General features: G+C 53.7%; 1 protein-coding gene across 3 annotated transcripts in view; it reads right to left on the reverse strand.

Annotated features, from left to right (window-relative positions):
- The window catches only part of CAMK2A (calcium/calmodulin dependent protein kinase II alpha), a 64,328-nt gene that overhangs the window by 19,651 nt on the left and 22,501 nt on the right, over positions 1–22,176 (reverse strand). For all 3 annotated transcript variants that reach the window (XM_070465639.1, XM_070465640.1, XM_070465641.1), the window contains exons 3-13: positions 21,140–21,199; positions 14,389–14,443; positions 13,492–13,557; positions 13,310–13,382; positions 10,303–10,405; positions 8,915–8,998; positions 8,679–8,773; positions 7,536–7,658; positions 7,084–7,167; positions 5,538–5,580; positions 3,018–3,058 (exon numbers count right to left, since the gene is read on the reverse strand). In XM_070465639.1, coding sequence (XP_070321740.1) covers positions 3,018–3,058; positions 5,538–5,580; positions 7,084–7,167; positions 7,536–7,658; positions 8,679–8,773; positions 8,915–8,998; positions 10,303–10,405; positions 13,310–13,382; positions 13,492–13,557; positions 14,389–14,443; positions 21,140–21,199 — 827 coding nt within the window. The remainder of the gene's footprint in view (positions 1–3,017; positions 3,059–5,537; positions 5,581–7,083; positions 7,168–7,535; positions 7,659–8,678; positions 8,774–8,914; positions 8,999–10,302; positions 10,406–13,309; positions 13,383–13,491; positions 13,558–14,388; positions 14,444–21,139; positions 21,200–22,176) is intronic.

Below are 22,176 nucleotides of genomic sequence, written 5' to 3' on the forward strand. Positions count from 1 at the left end.
ATGACGCACGGATGGGACACCAACAGGGGCAGTGAGTGGGGTTGAGGGGTGGGAGCAGCAGCCCCTCTTCATGGAAGTAGTGGCCTAGTAGTGGCTGGGACGGGGGGGCATTGCTTCTTGGTAATGGAAAGACTCAATTTTCCTGAATCATAAAGATGATGATGAAGCTAATAATAACCCCACACCAACCAGCATGTTAGTTTCATTTCAAAAGTGGGCTGTAACCAGAAGTAGAGTCACATCTCTTAGAACCACATGGAGAAGATGGTTCTAAGGTTGGCAAGGATGGTAGAAATGGACGATGGTCAAAATTAGCCTTGAAAAGCCCTTAAAAGCCTATAAAGTACTGTATTGTGTCATATCTTGAACCAGCCAGTTTTTCCTCCAGCGCTGGAACCAATCAGTGCTTCTTCAACCAAGCTCAGGATGGAATCAGTGGTTTGTCTCTAGGGACAGAGTTGGAAGAGGAATTGTGTATTTCCCACTTTGGCTGAGCACGTGTTGATTACCAGACAGCATCATGGCGTGACTCCACCAGGCCCGCCCCGGTGGGAGACTCTCACCAGCTCCCCGAAAACAGCTCTTCTCTTTTTGCACAGATGATGGAACTGATGACCCGGAGCCCCAAGGGAGGGAACAGTGGGGCCCAGGCTCAAAACCCTGGCTTCTTGACTTGAGGTCCAGTTTCAGTCAGAGTAAAAACATGAATGGACCTCTGAAAGCAACATCTTGTAAGCCAGATCCTGGGCCAAGCCCCTTGGGTCACTCTTATCTTCCTACTAGATATTCCCCCTCCTTCATCCCAAGCAGGGGGAGAAGGCTGAGCTGCAGAGAAAGGGTCGGGCCAGGAACAACCTTTGTGTGTCTCTTCCTCCACATCCAGGCCACCCTGAAAAGTCACCCGGATTCTGTCCTGCACTACAGGGAGCAGAGGCACACTCTTCAGCTGTGCCCACTGGAAGGTCCTGCGTTGACCAACAGAGCCCTGCCATGCTATAGGATGTCCTTGCCCTCAGACAGCCTCCGTCTCCTGCCACAACCGGAGAGGAGCCAGACTACAGCTCCATTCCACCACCTGGCCTGAGGGAGGCCCTGACCAAGAGTTTGGAGAGTTACACCCGAGTACCAAGCAGACCTCGGCAGCCCTGCCTGGGCCCCTCCTCCTCCTCCTCCTCCATGGGCCTCAGCCCACCATCACCTGCGGCCTCTGCCCCATATCCCCCAAATAGGATTTTTCCCATGGCACCCAACACCCCCATTGTCTACACACAAGGGCCAGATTGGGCCCCGGCTGCTCTGTGCCTGCCCCCAACTCACACTGCACAGCCCTCCATCACCCTTTCAAATTGGGAGGGGAGGGGGTGACTCGTGGGTAACCCCAAACATCAGATAAGCCAAAACTCAATCCTGGATTCCATTACAGTATCTGGGATGGATACGTGTCAACTTTCTAAATCAGGCTGGCTTTAGATCTGTGGTTTCCAAATATTTTTTTGAGCACACTTCAGAAGAAACCTTACCCAAAAGTCCAACACATAGAGCAGAAAAGATAATACCACTGACTAGCCTCTCATGAGTGGGTTTCACATGCCAGGACTGTAAGTCCTCAAAACACAATGTCTCAGTACATCCTCACAAACAGCTCTGGGAGGTGGGAGACCCTTTCTACCCGTTGCTTGAACAAAGAAAGACAGAATCAAGAGATTCAAATGGGCCCTAAGCTCACCCAGGCTCTCTCAACCACTGTGACGGCTGGTCCGTGGAGCTGTTCTGGCTGAAGTAGGTGAGGAAGCCCCGGGCTCTCTGCTCAGCCTCCCACTTTTCAGTCCCTCTCCAGCTGCTGCCAGAGGGGTCTCCCAAGACGCTTTGGGCTCCAAAGAGTTCCATTTGAAAATCATGGGCTTTGACTGATAACCAAATAATTACATATTCCTCAAGCACCCAAGATGAGAAGAGAAAATGATTTTTTGCTTGTTTTTAAAGCTGAAATCTTGGAAATCATGGAGTTCACATTGCCCCGCTTTCCCACTGTACTTAGAGGGAGACTCAAGCCTTCAGAGGGCTAAGAGCAGAGAGAAGGCCCATGTCCTGGCTTCAGGCAAACAGCCCAGTCCCCTCCATGCAACCCATGGCAGATCAAAGCCAGGGGCCTGAGACTCTACATGCCACTATGAACCAAGCCATGAAGCCACCAGACCACCTGGGTGGCTGTGTTTGGACAGCATCCCACACCTTCCAGTGTTCTGGGCACAGACCAGCCCTGGGGCTCTTGGCCAGGCAGGGCTCTGAGCCCAGAAAAAGGCAGGGTCTCAAGAGAGGAGAACCCACAAGGCGAGCCAGTGGCAGGGGAGGAGGGAGCTGCAGAGAGCAGGGGACCAGGCCCCAGAGAGCAGAGGGAGAAGAGAGAGGAGGGAGGGAGGGGTCAGCGGGGTGTGGAGGGAAGCAGCTCGGGCATCAGGGGTGGGGACAGGGCAGACCTGGGTTGGGGGTGGGGTGGGGTGGGGGGATGGGAGGAGGGGATTCTTAGCACTGAACCGGCAGGCCTTGATGGGGGTGAGTACCTCTGGATGTCAAAGCCAAGAGGACTGGCTGTCCATCCCCTGCAGGCTCTGTAGGTTGGACTGGGGCATGCACTGGGTCAGGGGCCCATTCCAGCCAGCCCACAGTTGGGAAGGAGGAGGTCACCCCTCATGACATCTCTGTCCCTTCTTTGTGACCTCTCACTCACCAGTCCTCCAGAATCACAGAAATCTCCTTTAATGGACCCTTATGCCCACCCCAACCCCAAGCCACCTGCCTCTCCCGCCCTCTTTCAGCCCTCCCTTCCCCCACCTGCCCCCATCCGTGCTGGTGGAAGGGTGGGCACCGAAGCCCAGGTCTCTGGGTCTGGGGACCCCAGGCTGCGTGGGTGAGCACATCTGCCCAGAACCCTGTCGGCAAGCCTGGCTCTCACCCCAGCCCTGCAAGCCGGGCCCTGCAAGCCGGAGGCAGGCCCTGCTGGGCTGGCTGGGGCTTACCTTCACACCATCGTTCTTCTTGTTCCCTCCACTCTTCCCGCCTGCAGAGGAGAAAAAGTAGAGGGTTATCAATACCAGGCAGGGCACCAGGGCCCACAGCGCGAGGAAGAGCAACATCCACAGGCCGCAGAGGACACGGAGCCGCAGCAGCTGCGTGGGGAGACCTCCTCCTCTTGCTCTTCTTCCTTGCTGGGTGGCCTGGGGACTGCCGGTGGCCCACCGCGGAGGGGTGGGCCTGGGCTCCCCCCGGTTCTCAGCAGTGTCAGGCGTGACCCTCTGGCTCCATGGGTTGAGGAGGTGTCCACTGTGCCCCAGACCGTGGGAGCGCTTTCAGTCTGGGGATTCCCTCCAGATCCCGGTCACCACTCGTGCTGGTGGTGGCCAACCCGGAGGCCCGGCTCCCCAGCCCAGGGCTGGACGCTCCCTCCCCGCCCCAGCCCGCTCTAATTTTAGCCCCATGCTGCTGCGGAGGTCATGTGTCAGCCCTGCCTACTCACTCTGGACAGCTGCGAGCTGAATTTTGCCGGTGATAAGAAGCAGATCCCCCCACCTCCAACTCCCTGCTCCTCTGGGACCCACCCCAGCTAGAGCACCCATTCCCTGAAGAGGCCTCCCCATCCTCAAACTCTAGAGCTCTGCGCTGGGGCTGGTCATCTCCCCAGTGGCCAAGAAAAGCAGAGCAACGACTCCCAAGGAGACCTCACCTGGCATTTCCCATTTCCTTCCTTCGTCAGGGCAAGGCATGAACGCCTAGCCCTGCACAGCCTGACTTCTGGCAGCTTCAGATCTCAAGCAAATGGCTTTAAGTTAAATGAGACACAGCACTTGACACGTATGCAGTAGATGTTCAGTAAACAGTAGCCATGCTAAGTCCTTTATCAGATGAGCGCAAGCTGGGGAGGGGGGGTGGTACTGAACGTTGATGCCCCAGAGGTTTGGAAAGATGGGACTCATAGCTGGTCCAGCCCCCCAGTCATTCTCACATTCCCACCAATGACCCCCCTCAGGCTCTCGTGCATTTTTCCCCTCTTGCCAAGTTTCCACCTTGCAAAGCAAGTTGGGGGGTGGGGTACCTCTAGATCCCAAAGCCGAGAGGAATAGCTGTTCCATCCTCCATGTACTTTGTGGGCTAGACCAAGATACACAGCAAGCGAGGGGAGGACTTGCCCCTCACACCTCCAAGGGGGCCCCCTCTCACTCCAGCCCACTATGACAGGACTGAGGGTCCCCAGAGGCCACGCATTCTAATTTTCAGGAGATTTTCTAGGAAATCTCCTGGTTTTTAAATGCTGGAAACTCTTGACCACCACCCGCACCTCCCCCCCCCAAAATTTTTTTTAAAACACCACTGGCCCCTCAAGCACGTGGAGAGAGTGGAAATAACTAATGCACTCCATTTTGTGAGCTCTGGACTAGAGTGCCCGAGGGGCCCTTCAGCTGTTAAAAAAAGACTCTGACTGCCTGGGTGGCTCATCTTTCAGTTTAAGGAACTGCAGGATCCCTGTCTGGGGAGTGCATGGGAAGGCAGCTCTGTGTGGTGGGGAAAGCCCAAACCTGAAGTTCCAGGGCCTTCCCGGGCCTGGGTCTCGTTCTCCCAGCTGGTTAAATGGGCAGGTGGGCTCTCTCAGAGAAGCCAGGCCTACAGCTCCCCAGAGCAGAGCCCTCGTTGTGGGGCTGGCCAGCTGTCCACAGCAGCCCTCCCTGGCCGGCCCCGGCACCAGCCCCAGCCAGAGGGCCCCTCGGGTGAGCTTTGCTATATCTGCTCAGCTGCCCCGTCAGCCATCCTGGGCTCCCCAGGGAGAAGCCTCTGGCGGGCGCTGGCCACGGCACTCTCCAACATGCCAAGGGGAGCTTCTTGCTAAGCTCTGATGCTAATCCCTTCCCCTTCTCTCTTTGGGGCCACATGCCACAGGTCACTGGGTCTTCCCTGCCTTAACCAGCCTGGCTTTGACCAAGGCCAAAGGCTCCTACCCTGGACTCCTTGGTGATTCAGCCTGGTAAAGGCACGTGCTCTGGACTGGTCACACCTTCCCTGAAAGCTCCCTTTAGCAGCGTGACCTGGGGTGTGTCAGAGTTGACCTCCCTGAGCCTCTGCTTCCTCATTCAGAAAACAGGGGTGGCAATCGCCTTGGCACAAAGGCCACATGAGTGAAAGCATGGGAACTGCTTGGTAACTGTGGGGAACAGGAATGCCGCTCTCCCTGGGCCTGGCTCAGTCCCTTCCCACACCTGGACCCTGACATATGGGAGGCCTCCCCTCAGCTGGCCCAGCCTGAGAACCCAGCACTGCTGTGAGGTAGGGGAGGTAAGGGTTAACGTCTAACCCTTCCTGGTGGGTCCTTGGCTTGATGACCTTTGACCTTTACCGCTTCTGCAGGGGGTATCAGGTGAGCTAAGCCCTCAGTCACTGAGTCCCCTACAGCCCCTATCTGGCCTGAGGGCACCCAGATACGCCGTCCGACAGTGCCCCCACCTCCTGCAGGATGTGTATGAGCATGAATCCGAGGCCCTACCACCTACCAGAGAAGTTCCTGGTGGCCAGCATAGTGGTGAGGATGGCTCCCTGCAACAGAGAAGAGAAGGCGGTTTGGGGGAGAGGAGGCCAGAGGTGAGGGGAGAGGACAGACAGAGATGGGAGTGGGTGGGGAAGGAGAGGAAGGGGCTCCATTCAGACACAAAAACCTTCTGAAGCTCCTTGCCCTCCATTTCTCCCACCCCACAGCCCCGAGACCATCCCCGCCTCCCGGGAGAAGAGTGAGGCAGAGGTGAGCTAGGCCTTAGCTGGCACTGCTCAGGGGATAGGGCCATCCAAGGAGCAGATATTAATAGATCCCACCGGCCTGGCCAGAGCTGGTAGATGTGCTCGGGGACACCTGTCAGGGGAGGTTCCTAAAGGCCAAGGAAGTTTCCTGCTGGGCCAAGGACACTAGACTCTGCACCCCTCAGCTCTCTCTGTCTCCATCTTCTTCCTGGACACAAAGCTCCTCACTCTAGTACTGGCTCATCCCCCTCTCTGTAGTTCCTGGGCTCAGAACCTTGGATTAATAAGGAAAAACCCTCCTCTATCAATAAGGGGGCTGGAGACCAATGGCCAATTCAGATTCTCTGAGTCCAGCGGTCCATGATTTTAAGACTCCCTGATTCTGACATTTTGAGACTACATCTATGACAGCTCCCACTGGGGGTTGGGGGTGAGACTCAGCTCCCCTGGCATCATGCTCACCACCACCCCCTTGGCCCATGTCCCTGTCCTGAGCCACCACACCAGGCCTGGGGGCAGCTGGTGAGGAAGTTCTCAAGGAGCCAGGGCCTCAGCATCTGTCACTCAGCATGCTGGTGGCATCTCTATTCCAATCAGCTGGGGGCCCCTCAGTCATCCTTCCTACCTGCTCACAGGGCCCCCAGCAAGCTCTAGGACAGGACCCTGTCACAGCCCTGAGAACACACAGACCTGCTGAGAGGCTGGCAGCTCGGGGCTCACCTCGGGCACACTGTGACTTCCTCAGGGCACAGCCCCTGTCAAGTCCCTCGGCCGTTCCTTTCCAGCGGTTGGCAGCTGGGGTCTCTCACCCCTACCATGGTCACATATCATCCCTGGAAACCTCTCCCTGCCCCGCTGAAACACTTGCTGTCCCCCTAAAGGGTCAAGCTCATGCTTCTAGACTTCTGCACAGGCTATTCTCTGTGCCTAGAACACCTGCCCCATCTGACTTTACACTGTTAATACCTGCTTATCCTTCAGGATCTCAGATCAAATGCCACTTGCCCAGAAAGGCTTCTGGGATCCTTCCCTAGTCCATGCAGATCTGCTCCCCTCTTTGGCCCCTCTATGGATCCCCACAGACTCAGGGCAGGTGGTCACAGCACTCACCACTGCCCCGTAAAGTCCTGGTCACTTGTCTGTCCTCACCACCGCTCACTGCCCAGCCCAGACAGCCAGCGGTCAATAACGCTCGTTGAATCAGTGAAGGAAAGAACTAGTGAAAGGGCCTCTTGGCCTCTGTGCAGACCCAGGCCAACCTATTCCCTCGTCTGTGGGGCACAGAGGATGAGGACCCGCAGTTACCTTCAGTTTTCTCCTGGCGTTGAACTTCTTCAGGCAGTCCACGGTCTCCTGCCTGTGCATGCAGGAGGCCACGGTGGACCGGTGCTGGAGGAAGTGGGGGAGAGGTCTGTGAGTGTAGGCAGGCCCACCCGGGGCCCCCCCACTCCCAGAATATCCTGTGGATGTGGTGGGTATATTGTAAAGAACAATTCTCTGTTCTAGCGGATTGTAGAAACATCCTGGCATGAGACATTTGAAGCCAATAGCTCCCCCCACCAATCATGGTGCCAACTCAGAATGCCTCCCACTGCCACTCTCCACCTGAGAACCACAGCAAGGTCAGTCTCTTGGACTAAGCCCCCTCAGCCCCATGCTGGGCCTGAGGGGCAGTGGGCAGGTCCAAGACTCTGTGAGGGCCTTGATCCTGAGGTCTGGAGGGATCCTCAGGAGGGGCTTTGCTGAGGAAAGCTCACCGAGATCCAGGGGTGCTTGAGAGCCTCGGCGGCCGTGATGCGTTTGGATGGGTTGATGGTCAGCATCTTATTGATCAGATCCTTGGCTTCTGGGGTAACGGTGTCCCATTCTGGTGATGGGAACTGGAAGGGGCAGAGGGGCCAAGTTTGCCCAGCCTACCCCAGGCCACCCCTGCGATCCCCCAGCCCCTGACTGGCAGGGGAGCAGGCAGGGGTTCTACTGCCCGTCCATGTGGGCATCCACAACCAGGAGGAGTTGGGGCAAGGTCCCCTGACCCCAGGACAGATCAGAGCAATAGCCGGGGGAAAGGAGGCCTCCCTCTGCTCTTCTGAGGTCGTGTGCCTTATCTGGAGAGCAACAGGTCAGTGGTGAAAGCCCAGACTTTAGAATTGGAAGGTTGGGTTCAAGTCCCAGCTCTGCCTCCTGGGCTGTGTGACCTTGGACAAGTCACCTTGGACATGTGACCCCTCAAGTTACCCCTAGAGATGTTGTAAGGATTAAATATAATATAAAATTCATGGTACATGGCTCAATAGATATCAGCTGTGTAGAAAAGCAATATACTTGGTAGGCAGAAGCATGGACACTAGAGCCAGACTGCCTGGGTTCAAATCCCAGCTCTACCATTTCTTAGCTATGTGGTCTGGCCAGTTATTTAACTTCTCTGTGCCTCAGCTTCCCTATCTGTAAAAAAGCAGTAATAACAGTACCTATGTCATGATTGGTATGAAGATTATAATAATAGAAAGCATTTAGAAGACTGCTATATGTGTTAGCTATTATTACTGTCTATCTATATACATACAATATATAATTGTGTGTGTATAACTGTGGAGAGATAATCTGGCTTCTGGGGCCTGCCCCCTCTATATCTCACCCTACTTTTGTGCTGATTCTGCCTTCTGGGGCCCCATGGACTAAATCCCCATCACTTAGATGCTCCAGTCACTGGCATGGCCACTTCATTGTCTGGCCCCAGTCAGCCCTCAGGCTCCACCTGCTGGTCACCCCCACCCCATAGCTAGAGAGTGGCAGGAGGGCAGGAGGGAGGCGTCCTTGGGTCTCTGGCCTCACTAGGCCTTGACTCTCACTGGACGGGGCCCAGGGGCTGGCAAGGAGCTGGAGACAGGAGCACCACTCACATCATAGGCGCCAGCTTTGATCTGCTGGTACAGGCGATGCTGGTCCTCATCCCAGAACGGGGGGTACCCCACCAGCAGGATGTACAGGATGACCCCTGGGGAGAGGACCAGGAGAACCTTGAGCCCCAGAAGTAGGAGGGATTGGGGGGCACATGGAGGAGAGTGATGGGAAAGGAGAGAGAGGGCACCAGAGGGCAGGCAGCCAGGGGAACGGAGGGGCCTTCAGATGGACTCACCACAAGCCCACAGGTCCACAGGCTTCCCGTATGGGTCCTTCCGCAGCACTTCTGGGGACAGGTATCCAGGTGTCCCTGCGAACCCTGCTCCCCAGACACACAGACAGGCAGACACATACACAGAGGTTGGCACATAAGTAACTGGGAGCAAGATCCTGCTGGAAGAGGGATAAGGCTGCCCTGGAGATGGGGAAAACACCCCCTGCCCCCAGAGCCAGCCAAGAGCTGGAAGCCCTGACCTGGTAAGACAGCAACACCTCTAGACCAAGGTGGACGAGGACAGAGTATACTGTCACCACCTGCCTTGAGAGCCTCATGGCCAAGTCACTGATCCATCCCAGGGTCCTTCCCACAGGGCCCTGCCTCAGAGTCACAGCTTTCTGGCAGAACCCTCCCAGAAGTCTCCACCAGTCAAGAGCTGGTGATCCTCGAGGTGAAAGGTCCTAGCCTGTCAGCTCCAGGCTGAGCTGAACCCTCAGCCACTCCCCATTCCATCCAGGATCTGGTCCTAGGGTGGCAGAAGGCCTATCCCTAACACTGACTTTGCCCTAAGTCCCTTAAGTAGGTCCCTTTTCCTTTGGGGCCTCAGTTTCCTCATCTGTGAAACAAGGGATTAGGGATTTCTATCTTAAACACCTCCCAGCACTGTTGGGAGAACTACTTAAAAAAATGGACACCCAAAATGTTTTGGTAAGTTATTGTGAGAATAGTTCCTATTAAGGAGTATGTATGCTAAGCAAGATTGAGAACTCCCTATGCCTGATCTCGTTTAATCTTCACACAATCCCAGAGAACATACTTTTATCTTTCCCATTTTACAAATGAGAAAATGAAGTCTCAGAGAAATGACTCACTCAAAGTCACACACCTTGTAAATAGCACAGTCAGGATATGAACCTAGAGCTCAAGCTCTTAACCACTGATCAACATTGCTCACTAAAAAGTATTCCCAGGTAGCCAAAAGGACTCAATTATGCCAAAATCTCAAGAGCATGCTGGGTCAACTGACTCCACCCCTTTTAATTTCCTTTCACCTATTCTTAGTTTCTTAGCCTCCGTTCCTCATCTGTAAAATCAAGATGATAATCTAGCACCCAGGCTGCTGGGGAACTCATGGAAGCCCCCAGCTAACAGTGTTGGATGCGCATGTGAAGAAGTCATGTACTGTTTTAATGACAACCAAGTCCCAGGCCTGGACCCCAGGAAGCTAGGATGGGTGACAATCACTGACACAAAGAGACTGGGTAAGGGGCCCTCTACTCCCTGAGTCCTGGCTGGGGCAACGGCCACCTCCAACAAGCCCCCGCTCGGGCAAAAGGTTCCTAGGGGCCAATGTGTCAACTCAAGGCTGGCCGCCAACACCCCTGCCACCCCCTGCCCCCACTCACCAAACCATGCCTGCTGCTCGCCCTCTACCTCTATGGCCAGGCCAAAGTCCGCCAGCTTCACCGCAGCGCCCTTGAGCTTGGAGGCCAGCAACAGATTCTCCGGCTTCCCAGGACCAGAGAGAAGAGGAAATGCGGGAGAGGCAGAAGTCAGGGGACAGTGAGCAGATTCAGAATCTCACCTCCAGAGGTCTGGGTTTTCAGGAGGAGCAGCTGAGCGATCCAGAGGCTCCCTGCCCCTGCCTCCCTCCAGCCCCAAGCACAAGACCCCTGCACTTCCCAGAGACAGAACTACCCCACTGCAGCCCTCCGTCTGCCGCAAATGGAAGACACTTCTTCAGCCTGCCAACCCCTCCTTCAGCTTCCAGCAGGGTTTGGTTCTGGGGCTGAGGTGGAGTGGGACAGTGCTTCTACTATATGCCAGTCACTGAGCTAAGGGTTTTGCATACATCATTCGATTCGTCATCCCAACAATCCTTTAGGGTAAGCACTCTCCTTCTCCAGTGGCCTTCCTACATCCTCAGAGACAGTCACTCTCGGTCCACCTCAGGGCCTTTGAACTTCCTGCTCCCCTTGCATGATTTGCTCGCCCTCTGAGCTTCACAGGCGTGGCTCCTTCTCATCATCCAGCTTTCACCATGTCATCTCCCTCAAGAAACCCTCCATGACTACTCTTTCTAAAGGAGGAGTTCCCAGGTGTCTTCTATCTTAGCAGCTTGTTGTTACGTTCATAGATCCCATCAAAATTTCTAAGTGTTTTCCCATCTGTCTATGTGCTTATTCATTATCTGTCACCTCTGTGCAATATGAGTTTCTGTCCACCAATGTATCACTAGCACCTAAAACAGTGGGCAGCACATAGCAGGCACTGAAGTATGTATAAAAACAAGGAAACTGGGGTTCAGAGAGGTTAAGTCATTTGACCGAGGTCACACAGCTGGTGATGGTAGAACCAGGCTGAGGCACAGTCTGGCTAGAGATGTGCTCTGAGCCCCTCCAGGCTGACTGCTGCAGGGCCTCCTACGTGCCACCTGTCCTATGGAGGCATGAAGGCTGCCATCTTCTGCTGAGTCTGAGGACAGAAAATCCTTCTCAGGACAGAGAGGTAGTAAGAGTGGGGACTTTCCAGTTAGAAAGCCCTAGCTTCTGATCCCAGTGCTGCCATTCTACGCTATGGAACTTGGGTAAATTCATTTTACTTCTCTGGCCTCAGTTTCTTCTCCAAAAGTGGGAATAATGCCTACCTCATGGGGTGGCATATGGATTAATAGCAATAAATCCCTATAAGGCACTTCCCAGTGTCCTACAAGTGTTTGATAGGCATCAGTATTCATACTTTTTGTTTGTAGATGCGGGGTGTGGGCTCCCCCCATCTCTTCAGATAGCTGGTTTCCTCTGACCCGCTTTCCCACTAGAACTTAGGAGGGGTTCCACATCCGACCTTTCACTGCCCAAAGCTAGGCAGGATGCAAACAAGTATAGCTCCATCTGCTCCTGGTTAAGGCCTCTTTGGTCCTCTGGGGACTGTGTTCCCAGCATGCCCTGGGTCTTGGTAGCTGTTCTGCCCTGATTTGATGAATGCACCACTAATTAATCTACCCAGAGTGGCCTAAATTTGTGCTGCCTCTCTCCCTGTTCCTCCTCTCGGTCAGGGGCTGTGGTTATAATGGGAACAGGCCCCTGGGGAGAGCTGCCCTGCAATCTGGCCTGAGACCCTCTTTGCATGCACACTTGCCTGTGGGTCTAGACTGAGACACGGGGAGCTCACCTGGGCTCAGGTGTAGAGCCACAGATGGCTCGTGACCGTCAGGGGTGAGCAGGGGTTCTGGTCAGAGCACTGCACCCCAAAGAGGGATCTGAACTGACAGGAGGATGGCCAGGGAGGGGGCCAGGATGAGGAAGGCTTGGACATTCCATCCTGGGGGGAATGGAGAACATCCTGCAGAAGCCTCAGGAGCTACTGCAAAGCCACCCATGTGCCTTCAGGGCTGCTCTGAGCTGGGAACTTGACCTCTGTGTGGCCCCAAAGGGTAGAACTGGGGGTCACAGGTGAAGCCCCCACAATGGGGAAAAACTGGAGGAACATTTCCTAACAGTTTAAGGGGCTACCCCATAAAAAGTGAGTTCATAGTCACCGGAAGTCAAAAAGCAGAGGGCTGATGGACACCCAGGAGGGTCACCTAGAAGGGGCTGCTACAAAAGCAGGAGGTGCAGTCAGTGGCTTTTTAGCCCTGGTCCAGTGAGGGCAGGGGACCTGAGGTCAGGAGGCTAGGGCTCCAGCCCTAGCTCAGGCAAGTTCTCAGGAAAACCCCTTGGACTCTTTGGGCCTTCGTTTCCCGCTCTGCAAAATGGAGATGATGTTAGGCAGTTCCCAGTCACTGATGCTGTGAGGCCCAGCAGAGGAGCAGCATGCGGTTGTGCTGACCGGGCCAGGCTGTGCAGCCAGGGCCAAGCCTACACCCTGCATCTACTTAGTCCTGCTCATCTCTTCAAGTGGGAAGAAGGAGGACTCGGAAGGCCTCAAAGCCTGCTTTCCTACCCATCACTCCCTTCCGGAGACCGGAAGCAAGATTAACAACGCCTCTACGTTCCAGGCACTGTCCTGCCTCCTTTGACATCCTTACTGACCCTGTACCGAGGTTGCTATGGCAACCCCCACTATAATGAAGCTGAAGCCATGCAGCTAGAAGGTGGCCTCGCTGGAATCTGGACCCCTCCAGAGCCAGCCTTGGCAGTCTAGCCGCCTCTCACCTGGCCTGGGACAAATCACTTGAGGCTGGGAGTCTGGAGACCTGGGTCCCGAGTCCAGATGCTCTGCTTCCTTGAGTTCAGTTTGCTCATCTGAAGAGTGGGGAAATTTTTCCCACGCAGCCCAACTCAGGAAAGCTAACGGGGCTATGAGAACAGCACTGGCTCCGCAGGTTGAGGGAGGGGCTAGGCGCAAATGCGCAGGCTCCGGGTGAGCCGGCCTCTGGGGTGGGAGGCGGGGTAGGGGTGGGGGGTCACTCACCTTCAGGTCCCGGTGCACCACCCCCATCTGGTGGCAGTGCAGCACGGCCTCCAGGATCTGCTGGATGCAGTGACTGGGGGGAGAGAGGAAGGGGCGGGGCTGAGGGCGGGCCTCCCCCGGGAGGTCCCAGGAGGGCGTGCCCCGCCCCCAGGCGCCGCGGCCGGGCTACCCCTCTCACTCACCTGGCATCCGCCTCACTGTAATACTCCCGGGCCACGATGTCTTCAAACAGCTCCCCGCCGGTGACGCTGGGGAGACAGGCAGAGAGTCACCCTCCCACAGAGGCCCCAGGTGCCGCGTCTCCAGGAAGCTAAGGATGGGGCGCAGGGACCTCAGAACCTCAGCCCCGAAGGGAGGGGCCCCAGAGGCCACGGGGATGCCCCCTGATATAACCCCCTTCCTGACTTCCAGTTCACCCTCCCCTCCATCCTCGGCCTTCTCCTCCACCAGAACCAGGCTGAGGTCAGGACTGGGGGTGGGACACTCAGAACATGTCACTGTGATTCATCAGGCTCTTGGAAACCCAAGGGCTGGAGCTTTTTGTTGTTTTTTTTAATAGAATTTTTTAAAGAGTAGCTCTAGGTTCCCATCAAAATTGAGCCGAAGGTACAGAGATTTCCAATAGCCCCACTGCCCCCGCCCACTCCCGGACCCCAGCCATGCACAGCCTCCCCCATTGTCTCAAGTGCTGTTCTTTACAGATGAGGCCAAGAACCACTGAGGCCTCTGAGTTCGTGATTGCTTTTCGTTCAATTGCCTGTCTTTAAAACTTTAAATTTATTCTGAAAGGAAACTTCATAGCACCACTAGAAATGGAAAACCAGCATCACTGGCCACAAATAGAAGCAAAACTAAATATATGATGATGAAAGTTAAAAGTGTTTGTTGGTGTGTCAGGAAAACCAGCCTGCACTGCTTGGGTGGCAGGCCTACCACATTTTGGCAAACTCTATCAGAAGAGAGAATTCAGCCCAATCTGGGGGCTATTGGGGACACTTCAAACCAAGGGACCCAGTGAAGTCATCCCTGCCAGGGCTGCCCCATCCCCACTGGACACCCCAGGGTGAGGCCAAACTTACAGGTCAAAGATCAGGTAATGGTGTCCCTCCTCAGAGATGCTGTCATGGAGCCGGACTGCAGGAGGGGCCAAGGTAGCTAGTTATGCAAGACACAGGGCTCCCCACTCACCCCCCTCTCACCCATCAAATAGCCAACATTCCAATTTCTCTGAAAGTCACTGAGCTCAAGCCAGTTACCAGGTGCTTTGACAAAGCATGAACAAAGGCTCACCTTTGTCGACTTAGTCACTCAGTCATATCTGACTCTTTGCTACCCCCATGGACTATAGCCCCCCAGGTTCTTCTGTCCAAGGGATTCTCCAGGCAAGATTACTAGAGTGGGTTGCCATTTCCTACTCCAGGGGATCTTCCCAACCCAGGGGTTGAACCCACATCTCCTGCATTAGCAGGTGGATTCTTTACTGTCTTAGCTACCAGGGAAGCCCTCACTGACCTCAGGCATCACCCAAAGAAGCCTGAGTGTAAAGACAAAAGACCGCAGCTTTAGTCAGAGTTTAGCCCCCTTCCCTCTCTAAGGAGAGAAGTTTCCTGCTGGGCAGTTTCAGGGTCATGGAAAGAGCCTGTGACTCAGATCGCTGCCACTTGCTAGCTGTGCATCTATGACCGAGTTGCTATACCTTTCTGAGCCTCTTTCCTTGCCTGGAGGGCTTCCCTGGTGGCTCAAATGGTAAAGCGTCTGCCTGCAATTTCCGGAGACCCAGGTTCAATCCCTGGGTTGGAAAGATCCCCTGGAGAAGGAAATGGCCACCCACTCCAGTACTCTGGCCTGGAAAATCCCATGGACAGAGGAGCCTGGTGGGCTACAGTCCATGGGGCCACAAAGAGTCGGACACGACTTCACTTTCATTGCTTGGACAGTGAGAATGAAACTCCTGGAATTGCAGGCTTGTTGTGAGAATTCCATGAGGCGCATAATCCACGTTGACTCAGTGCTGGCCCTGAGCTAGTAGCCCTCCTCTGCTTCCAGGTCTGAGGAGCTAACAGAGCCGGTGGACGAGGGAGTGACAGCAATCCCAGAGTTCTGGCCTGCTGAGAAACTGTCATCTTTTCATACCTCATTTACCAAGAACAGAGGCAAAGCTCCCAGGAGCCCAGAGCTTCCAAAATTACCCCTTAAGCTTCTTTCAAAAAAAAAAAGGAGGGAGAGCCCAAGGCCTGGGGCTGACTCTAGGGGGCCTGAACCCTGCCAACCAAGGGCAAGTTCTCCCAGGTCAAGTTCATGTCCTTCCCTGTACCACAACCTAAACAGGTCCATGGGCAGGGGGGAGGGTGGACTCAAAGAATTATGGTACATCACACAGTGGAGAATATTAAAATAATGAGGCAGTTCTTTATTCACTAGTTCCGAATCATATCTAAATTTTGTTGTTTGGTAAAAGAGCAAAGCAGTATGCACAGTCCTTTCTAAAGAGGAGGATGCATTTCAGCTTGGGTATAGCATTGGTCTCTCTGGAATGATCCAGCGATGTGGGCACTGAGGTGGCCTTGGGGAAGGGAATTAGGACAGCTGGAGTTGTGGGCGGGTGAGACTTTTCACTGTAAGCCCTAGTGCCTTCTGCATTTCTGCCACATACAATATTGAGTCCCTTAAAGCATATGGCCCTCATGTCGCTGTTCAGTTGCTCAGTCGTGTCCAACTCTTTGTGACCCCATGAACCGCAACATGCCAGGCTTCCCTGTCCTTCACCATCTCCCGGAGTTTGCTCAAACTCGTGTCCATCGAGTTGGTGATGCCATCCAAACATCTCATCCTCTGTTGTCCCCTTTTCCTCCTGCCCTCAATCTTTCCCAGCATCAGGATCTTTTCCAGCGAGTCAGCTCTTCACATCAGGTGGCCAAAGTATTCTCTGCATAAAGTTTGGAGAGTGGGTGCCTACACAGATGGGGACCCGAGATGGAGGATGAAGGGACACAAATATAAATAAAATGTTTTTTAAAATTTTAAGTAGTATATATTTATAAATAATGACTGAAAGATGTTTTTAAACTGTTTTAAAGCAAAACTAAAAACTAAGTAGCCTGAGTATGTCTAATTTAATCCTGCTTTAATTTTTTAATCAACATTTTATAATAAAAAATTTCAAAATACAGTCAAGTGAATACCTATGTACATACCACCTAGACTCTCTTATTAGTGTTTTCTCATATGTGTGTGCATGCTCTGTCTCTCAGTCGTGTCTGACTCATTGTGACTCCATGGACTGTAGCCCGCCAGGGTCCTCTGTCCATGGGGTTTCCCAGGCAAGGTAACTGGAGTGGGTTGTCATTTCCTACTCCATTTCTTATATATGCCTTACTATATTTCTATCCATCCCTTCATCCTTCAATCTATTTCCATTTTTAAATGCATTTCAAAGCAAAAATAGACTTTTGAAATGTGTGTTTTGAACTGAGCATCTTATATTTTGTGTGTGCAGAATCTGAAAGCCCTATTTTGGTGCCCTGCTCAGACCTGCTGTAGGAAGATGGTGCAGCCATCCTGCAGCTGCTGGGGGAGTTGGCTAACCATGCACAGGTGCCCTCCTTCTCTGGAGAACTGCCCACTGCTGATGGAACTGCCCACCTTGCCCACAAGGTTATCTACAGCCTTCAGGCAATGATGAGCTAATGTGGGGAGGCAGAGGCTATGCAAAGGGCCAGTCTGCCTTAAAGGAGGGACAGCTCCAAGACAGGGTTTATGTTCCAGAGGCCTCCCCACTACACCCTCCACCTGGGATCAGGTCAGAGTTAGACTTGACCTGAAGCCACACCTCTGCTTGGTTCCTTTCCCCTTCCTCCATCCTGCTTCATCCTATCCTTACAGGTCTCCCCTGGGAGCACGCCTCATGTTCCCACACACACCTGAATCCTTACCTCAGGCTCTGCTTCTAGGAAACCTGACCTTATATGCTTAGATGTCCTTAGGAAGCTACAGACATTAAATACCACATGGAAGTATATATCATCACTGTTAGCTCCAGATGCTGAGATTATAGGAGATACTTTAAAATTATTTGTCTTCTCATTTATCTACCATAAACTTGCTTTAATAGTGTACCAAGGTAAAGTTTTGAGAAAGACCCTTTACTCCAAAAGGATTCTTCAGGAGCAAACTCCTTCTGCTCTACTCTGCTCAGGTGTTTGAGGTTTTAACTACTTTTTTTGTGATTGTGAGAATCTCTGAGAAGCCAAGCTGCATCCAGAACCATCTCAAGAAAGGGTTTTAGAACCAGGTCAACAGCCATTTGGGAGGAGCTCCAAGAAGACTAGGGTTCCCTCCGACCAGAAGCCTCAGCCTCTCTTAGAGAAGGTCCTCAGGGCTCAGAGAAATGGACAGAATGGGAGAGAGCGTCTCCAGAGCTTCCTCTAGCTCTGATGGTGCCTTTGTGCTGATTGTTGAAGGCTGGCCCTCTGAGCAGGGGGATATGTGCTGGATTCCAGTCCCCACCTGCAGGATGATCCTGGAGTTGGCTTCAGTCCCCAAGAGGTGGCTAAATCTTGGCTCAGAGCACAGGAGACAGGATTCCTCATTTCAGTGCTGTTTTCATGCACAAAACCTCTCTTCCTGTGGTTGGAGGCCTCCCTGAGGAAAAACTCAGCCTAGATCCCAAGAGAGGCAAGGATTCAAGGGCTATGGCCTATGTGACAGTACCACTGCCTGGTGGGGAGACCGGCATGTCTGTGCTCACGGACTTAACGCTGTCACTGTCACAGAACAAACGAATCTGTAACCTAGTTTTCATTTGTGTAGCTGGATTCATGAACTTCTGACATTCTGTCCTATTTCCAACAGTTACCATTTCTTTCTCAGAAATTGAAGGGTCATACTTGTTCCTCTGGCCACTGCCCCCCAACAAGACACTCCTGATGGTCACAGAAGGACTGAGAACATGGGCTCTGCAGTCAGACTCTCTGACTTTGCCTTCCAGCTCCACCTCTTAGAAGCTGTGTGGCTTTGGGCAAATTATGTAACCTCTCTGAGCCTCCTTTCCTAGCCGCAGAGCCAATATCACTACACAGGACCGGTGTCAGGAGTTAATTCAAGAAGCTAGTAAGGCACTCAACACAGTGCTTATTGCTAGGAAGAACTTAGTAAATGAAGACATCGCCATCTTCATCACTAACCTCACTTCCCTTGGCCACCCCATATCACCTGCTAAACTCTCAGGTTATCTCCTCCTGCTCCTTGGGCGGCTTTTAAGGTGGGGGGGGGTCCACTTCATCAGCAGGTGCTAATGGTTCAGAGAGCAGAGTGCTGTCCTCCCCGAAGCAAGATCTAGGAGGGAAATGCTTTGTATATGGTACAGCTTGTTCCCCCTCTGCTGAGCCAGCGACCTCCCTGACTTAGTATCTTAAGGAGAGGCTGTGGCCACACACCGGCAGAGAGCGGTGAGCTTGGCTAGGATCACTAAGCAGGCTGAATAGTCTAGTTTCTTTGGGCACAGACCCACTTCTCAGGTTCTATAGCCACATCTGGACCTCTCTGCACTCTTCTGGACAGATTACAACTACTTTGAACTGAGGTGCTTGGAGGCTCAGAGATTGGTACCCTCCGAGGACCATTTCATCCTTGACAATAGCTTTAAGGTTCTTCTAAGCATCTTCCTATTCTGGATCTCAACTCTGTTCTCCACTTCCCTGTCCATCAGCTACCCCACTCCTCTCCCACCCTCATTTCTCCCACACGTCCTCAGAGACTAGCAGAGGCCTTGGCACATGGTGGGGTCTTGGATGGCTTTGACATTAGGTGAATGAATGAAGGAGTCATAATTCAAGTGATGATGATTAAGGCGATGGCTGCCATTTCTGAGATTCTACCACTTGCCAGGCTTGTGCTAAGTACTTTACTTGCAATATCTCACTTAACCCTCACAACAGTTCTAGAAAGTGGGTACCATGATTATCCTTGTTTCACAGAGAAGGGTACTAAGTACAAGAAGTTCATAGCCTGCCCAAGCTGAGATACCAAATAAAAGGTAGAACTGGGATTTGAACCCAGGTGTGTCTGACTGAAAATTCCATTTTCTTAACCAGTGTATTACATATAGTGCCCCAAACCAATGACCCAAAATCTTGATGGCTCAGAGGAACGAGAATCACATGAAGATTCAGGCAAAAGGTAAGTCTTCCGGTAAGATTGTTCTGTTGAAGGGTGTAGGTTGAGAAAAGATGGAGCAGCTTAATGATCCAGAGCACTTCCCTGGGGCCTGTCATTGTGATATGCTTTGTCTGATCATCATAAGCCTACAAGGTATCTATCGTTCCCATTTTCCAGATGAGAAAACTGAACTTCAGAGCAGTTAAGCAACATGTCCTGGGTTACACAGCAATTAAGCAGCAACCTGAGGATCTGACTGTAGTCTGTCAGCCCCAGAGCCCATAACTTACTGCTCCCTACTAGAGCTGGGAATGAGCGACCGAAGGATGAGGAAGTGTTGACTGGAGAAAAATGCAACTGTGCAGTGGCACATGCACACATGCACAAACACACACACCCCATCTCCTTCTTCCAGGACTAATGGGCTTTCTAAGAACAGTGGAATTTTACAGTCAGAAACCACTCACGACTCCCTCCATTGTACAGTTGGGGGGCTGGAGGCCAGCCCAGATTGGGCAGGAACTGCCCATGGTCATAAGCAGGTCAGGGGCCAACCAGCATGGCTCCCCACCAGCCGCCTTGCTACCCCTTCTCCGACTCTAGCCCCAAGCCTTCAGCTGTTGTCTGTGCAGCTCTGCTCCTTTTCCCAGGCACGGGGAAGGGGAGGTGCCTTCTGGGTATAAATAGCAGATGGAGATGCTACTCTTCTGCCGGGGAGTTAACTGTTGGGGCCCTGGACACAGAGAGATGCTTCCCTCCTGTGGGAGAAGGCATGGTAGCTGTCAGAGTTGGAATGTTCCTTACAGAGCATCTAGATCTTGCTGCTCAAGTGTGACTGGTGAGCCAGCAGCTTTGGCATCACTTCACAGTGTGTTAGGAATGCAGACCCTCAGGCCCCATCCAGACCCACTCAACTAGAATCTACCTTTCTTTTTTTTTCTTTAATAGAATCTACCTTTTAACAAGATGCCCAGCTGGTCCAGACAGCCCTCTCCTTGCGAAGATGGGAGAAAGTGGCTCAGAGAGGGTAGTGCTCCTACCCAAGGTCACACAGCCATTCCCTGACAGAACTATATCTAGAATCTGCACTCCCTCCCCATCATGACTCAGAGCCCTGCCACGCAGTGATACAGCCCCTCAGCTGTGCAGGGACGGGGGAAGGGAGGTCAGGCAGCCAGGCGCTATTTCAGGGCCATCCTGCCAGCCCTGGGCTCAACCACCCCATGCAGCTTGCATTCAGTCCACTCTGGGGCAGGGGCCACCTTGGGGCTGGCCTGCAGAGGCTGGCACTGCAGGCCTGTGCTGGTGGGCAGGGCCATGGTGCCAGGCTGACTCAGCATGGGGGTAAGCTTGGGGAGTGGGCTACAATGGTCAAGGCTAAGCCTGGCCTATTTTCGTCTCTCAGAGCTTCGGAAGTTTTCCTGAAACAGCTTTTCTGAAGGAGGCTGCCGGTAGCGTGGGTTGGGAGGAAGGGCCCCTTCTTCACCTTCCCCCCAACCAAGCTGCTCGCTGAGGAGTATGGAAACCATGAAAGACACCCCCTTTGCCACCTCTATTTGCTGCCATCCCCAAGAAGAGAGCAGCTGCCCCCTTCCCTCAACAAACACCCACCAGGGCAGGCAAGGGAGCTGGGCCAGGCCCCACCCACACCCCTCACCCATCCCCTATGCTCACCGATGTTGGGGTGCTTCAGCAGGCGGCAGATGCGGGCTTCACGCTCCAGCTTCTGGTGATCTGAAACACACAGATGCCCAGATGGGTCCAGGGGAGGGAGGCACCTCCACCCACCCCATCTCTCCCTCCTCATAGCCTCTAAAGACCTCTCCCTCCCAGGGCCTGGGCAAGTTCGCCTGGGCAGAGCCTCTGGGTTCTCCAAGAAGGCAGTGGGATGCAGCGGAAGAAAGGGAGACCCAGGCTGCAGTGAGGCACAAGTTCCTTCCCTGCCCTGGGTCTCGGTTTTCAGGGTTCTCAACCGAGGGGCATCTCCTGCCTGTATCAGAGCCAAACTCCAGGCAGCCTGGAACATCCCCACCCCCACATCAGGCTCCGACTGCCTCCCCCCGCCCTGCCCCTCCCACTGCACCTCAACCAGGGGAACTGCTGAACCTCAGCTCTCCAGGCACACCCTGCCACTCTGGGACCTTCGCACACGTGGTTCTCTCAGCTTGGCAAGTTCCCTCTCAGCCTCCCACCTGCTCTTCACTGGCCATCATTCACCCCTATCCATCCCTGGATGTCACTCTCTCTGGCAGCCCACCCTGACTGCCAGCCGCTGGGGGCTCCTCCTCTGCGTTCCCAGGGCCCCTAGACAGCACATGCCACTCTGTCTCAGGGATGTCACTGTCCTTGAGGGCAAGGACTTGGTCTCTGTTGTACCCCTGGCATCTGCCTAAATCCCTGGCCCATGGAAGGTGCTCAAGAGATAACTGAATGGGCTTCCGTGGTGGCTCAGTGGTAAAGAATCCGCCTGCCAATGCATGAGACGCGGGTTCGATCCCTGAAGCAGGAAGATCCCACATGCCTCAGAGCAACTAAGCCCCTGTGCCACAGCCATTGAGTCTGTGCTCTGGAGCCTGGGAGCCACAACCAATGAAGCCCAAGCGCCCTAGAGCCCATGCTCTGCAATAAGAGAACCCACTGCAATGAGAAACCCTCACACCACAATTAGAGAATAGCCCCTGCTCTCCAAAGCTAGAGAAAGCCCGTGAAGC

Source organism: Odocoileus virginianus, chromosome 3 (genome assembly GCF_023699985.2).
Source record: "Odocoileus virginianus isolate 20LAN1187 ecotype Illinois chromosome 3, Ovbor_1.2, whole genome shotgun sequence".
In the NCBI taxonomy this organism is placed as follows: Eukaryota; Metazoa; Chordata; class Mammalia; order Artiodactyla; family Cervidae; genus Odocoileus; species Odocoileus virginianus.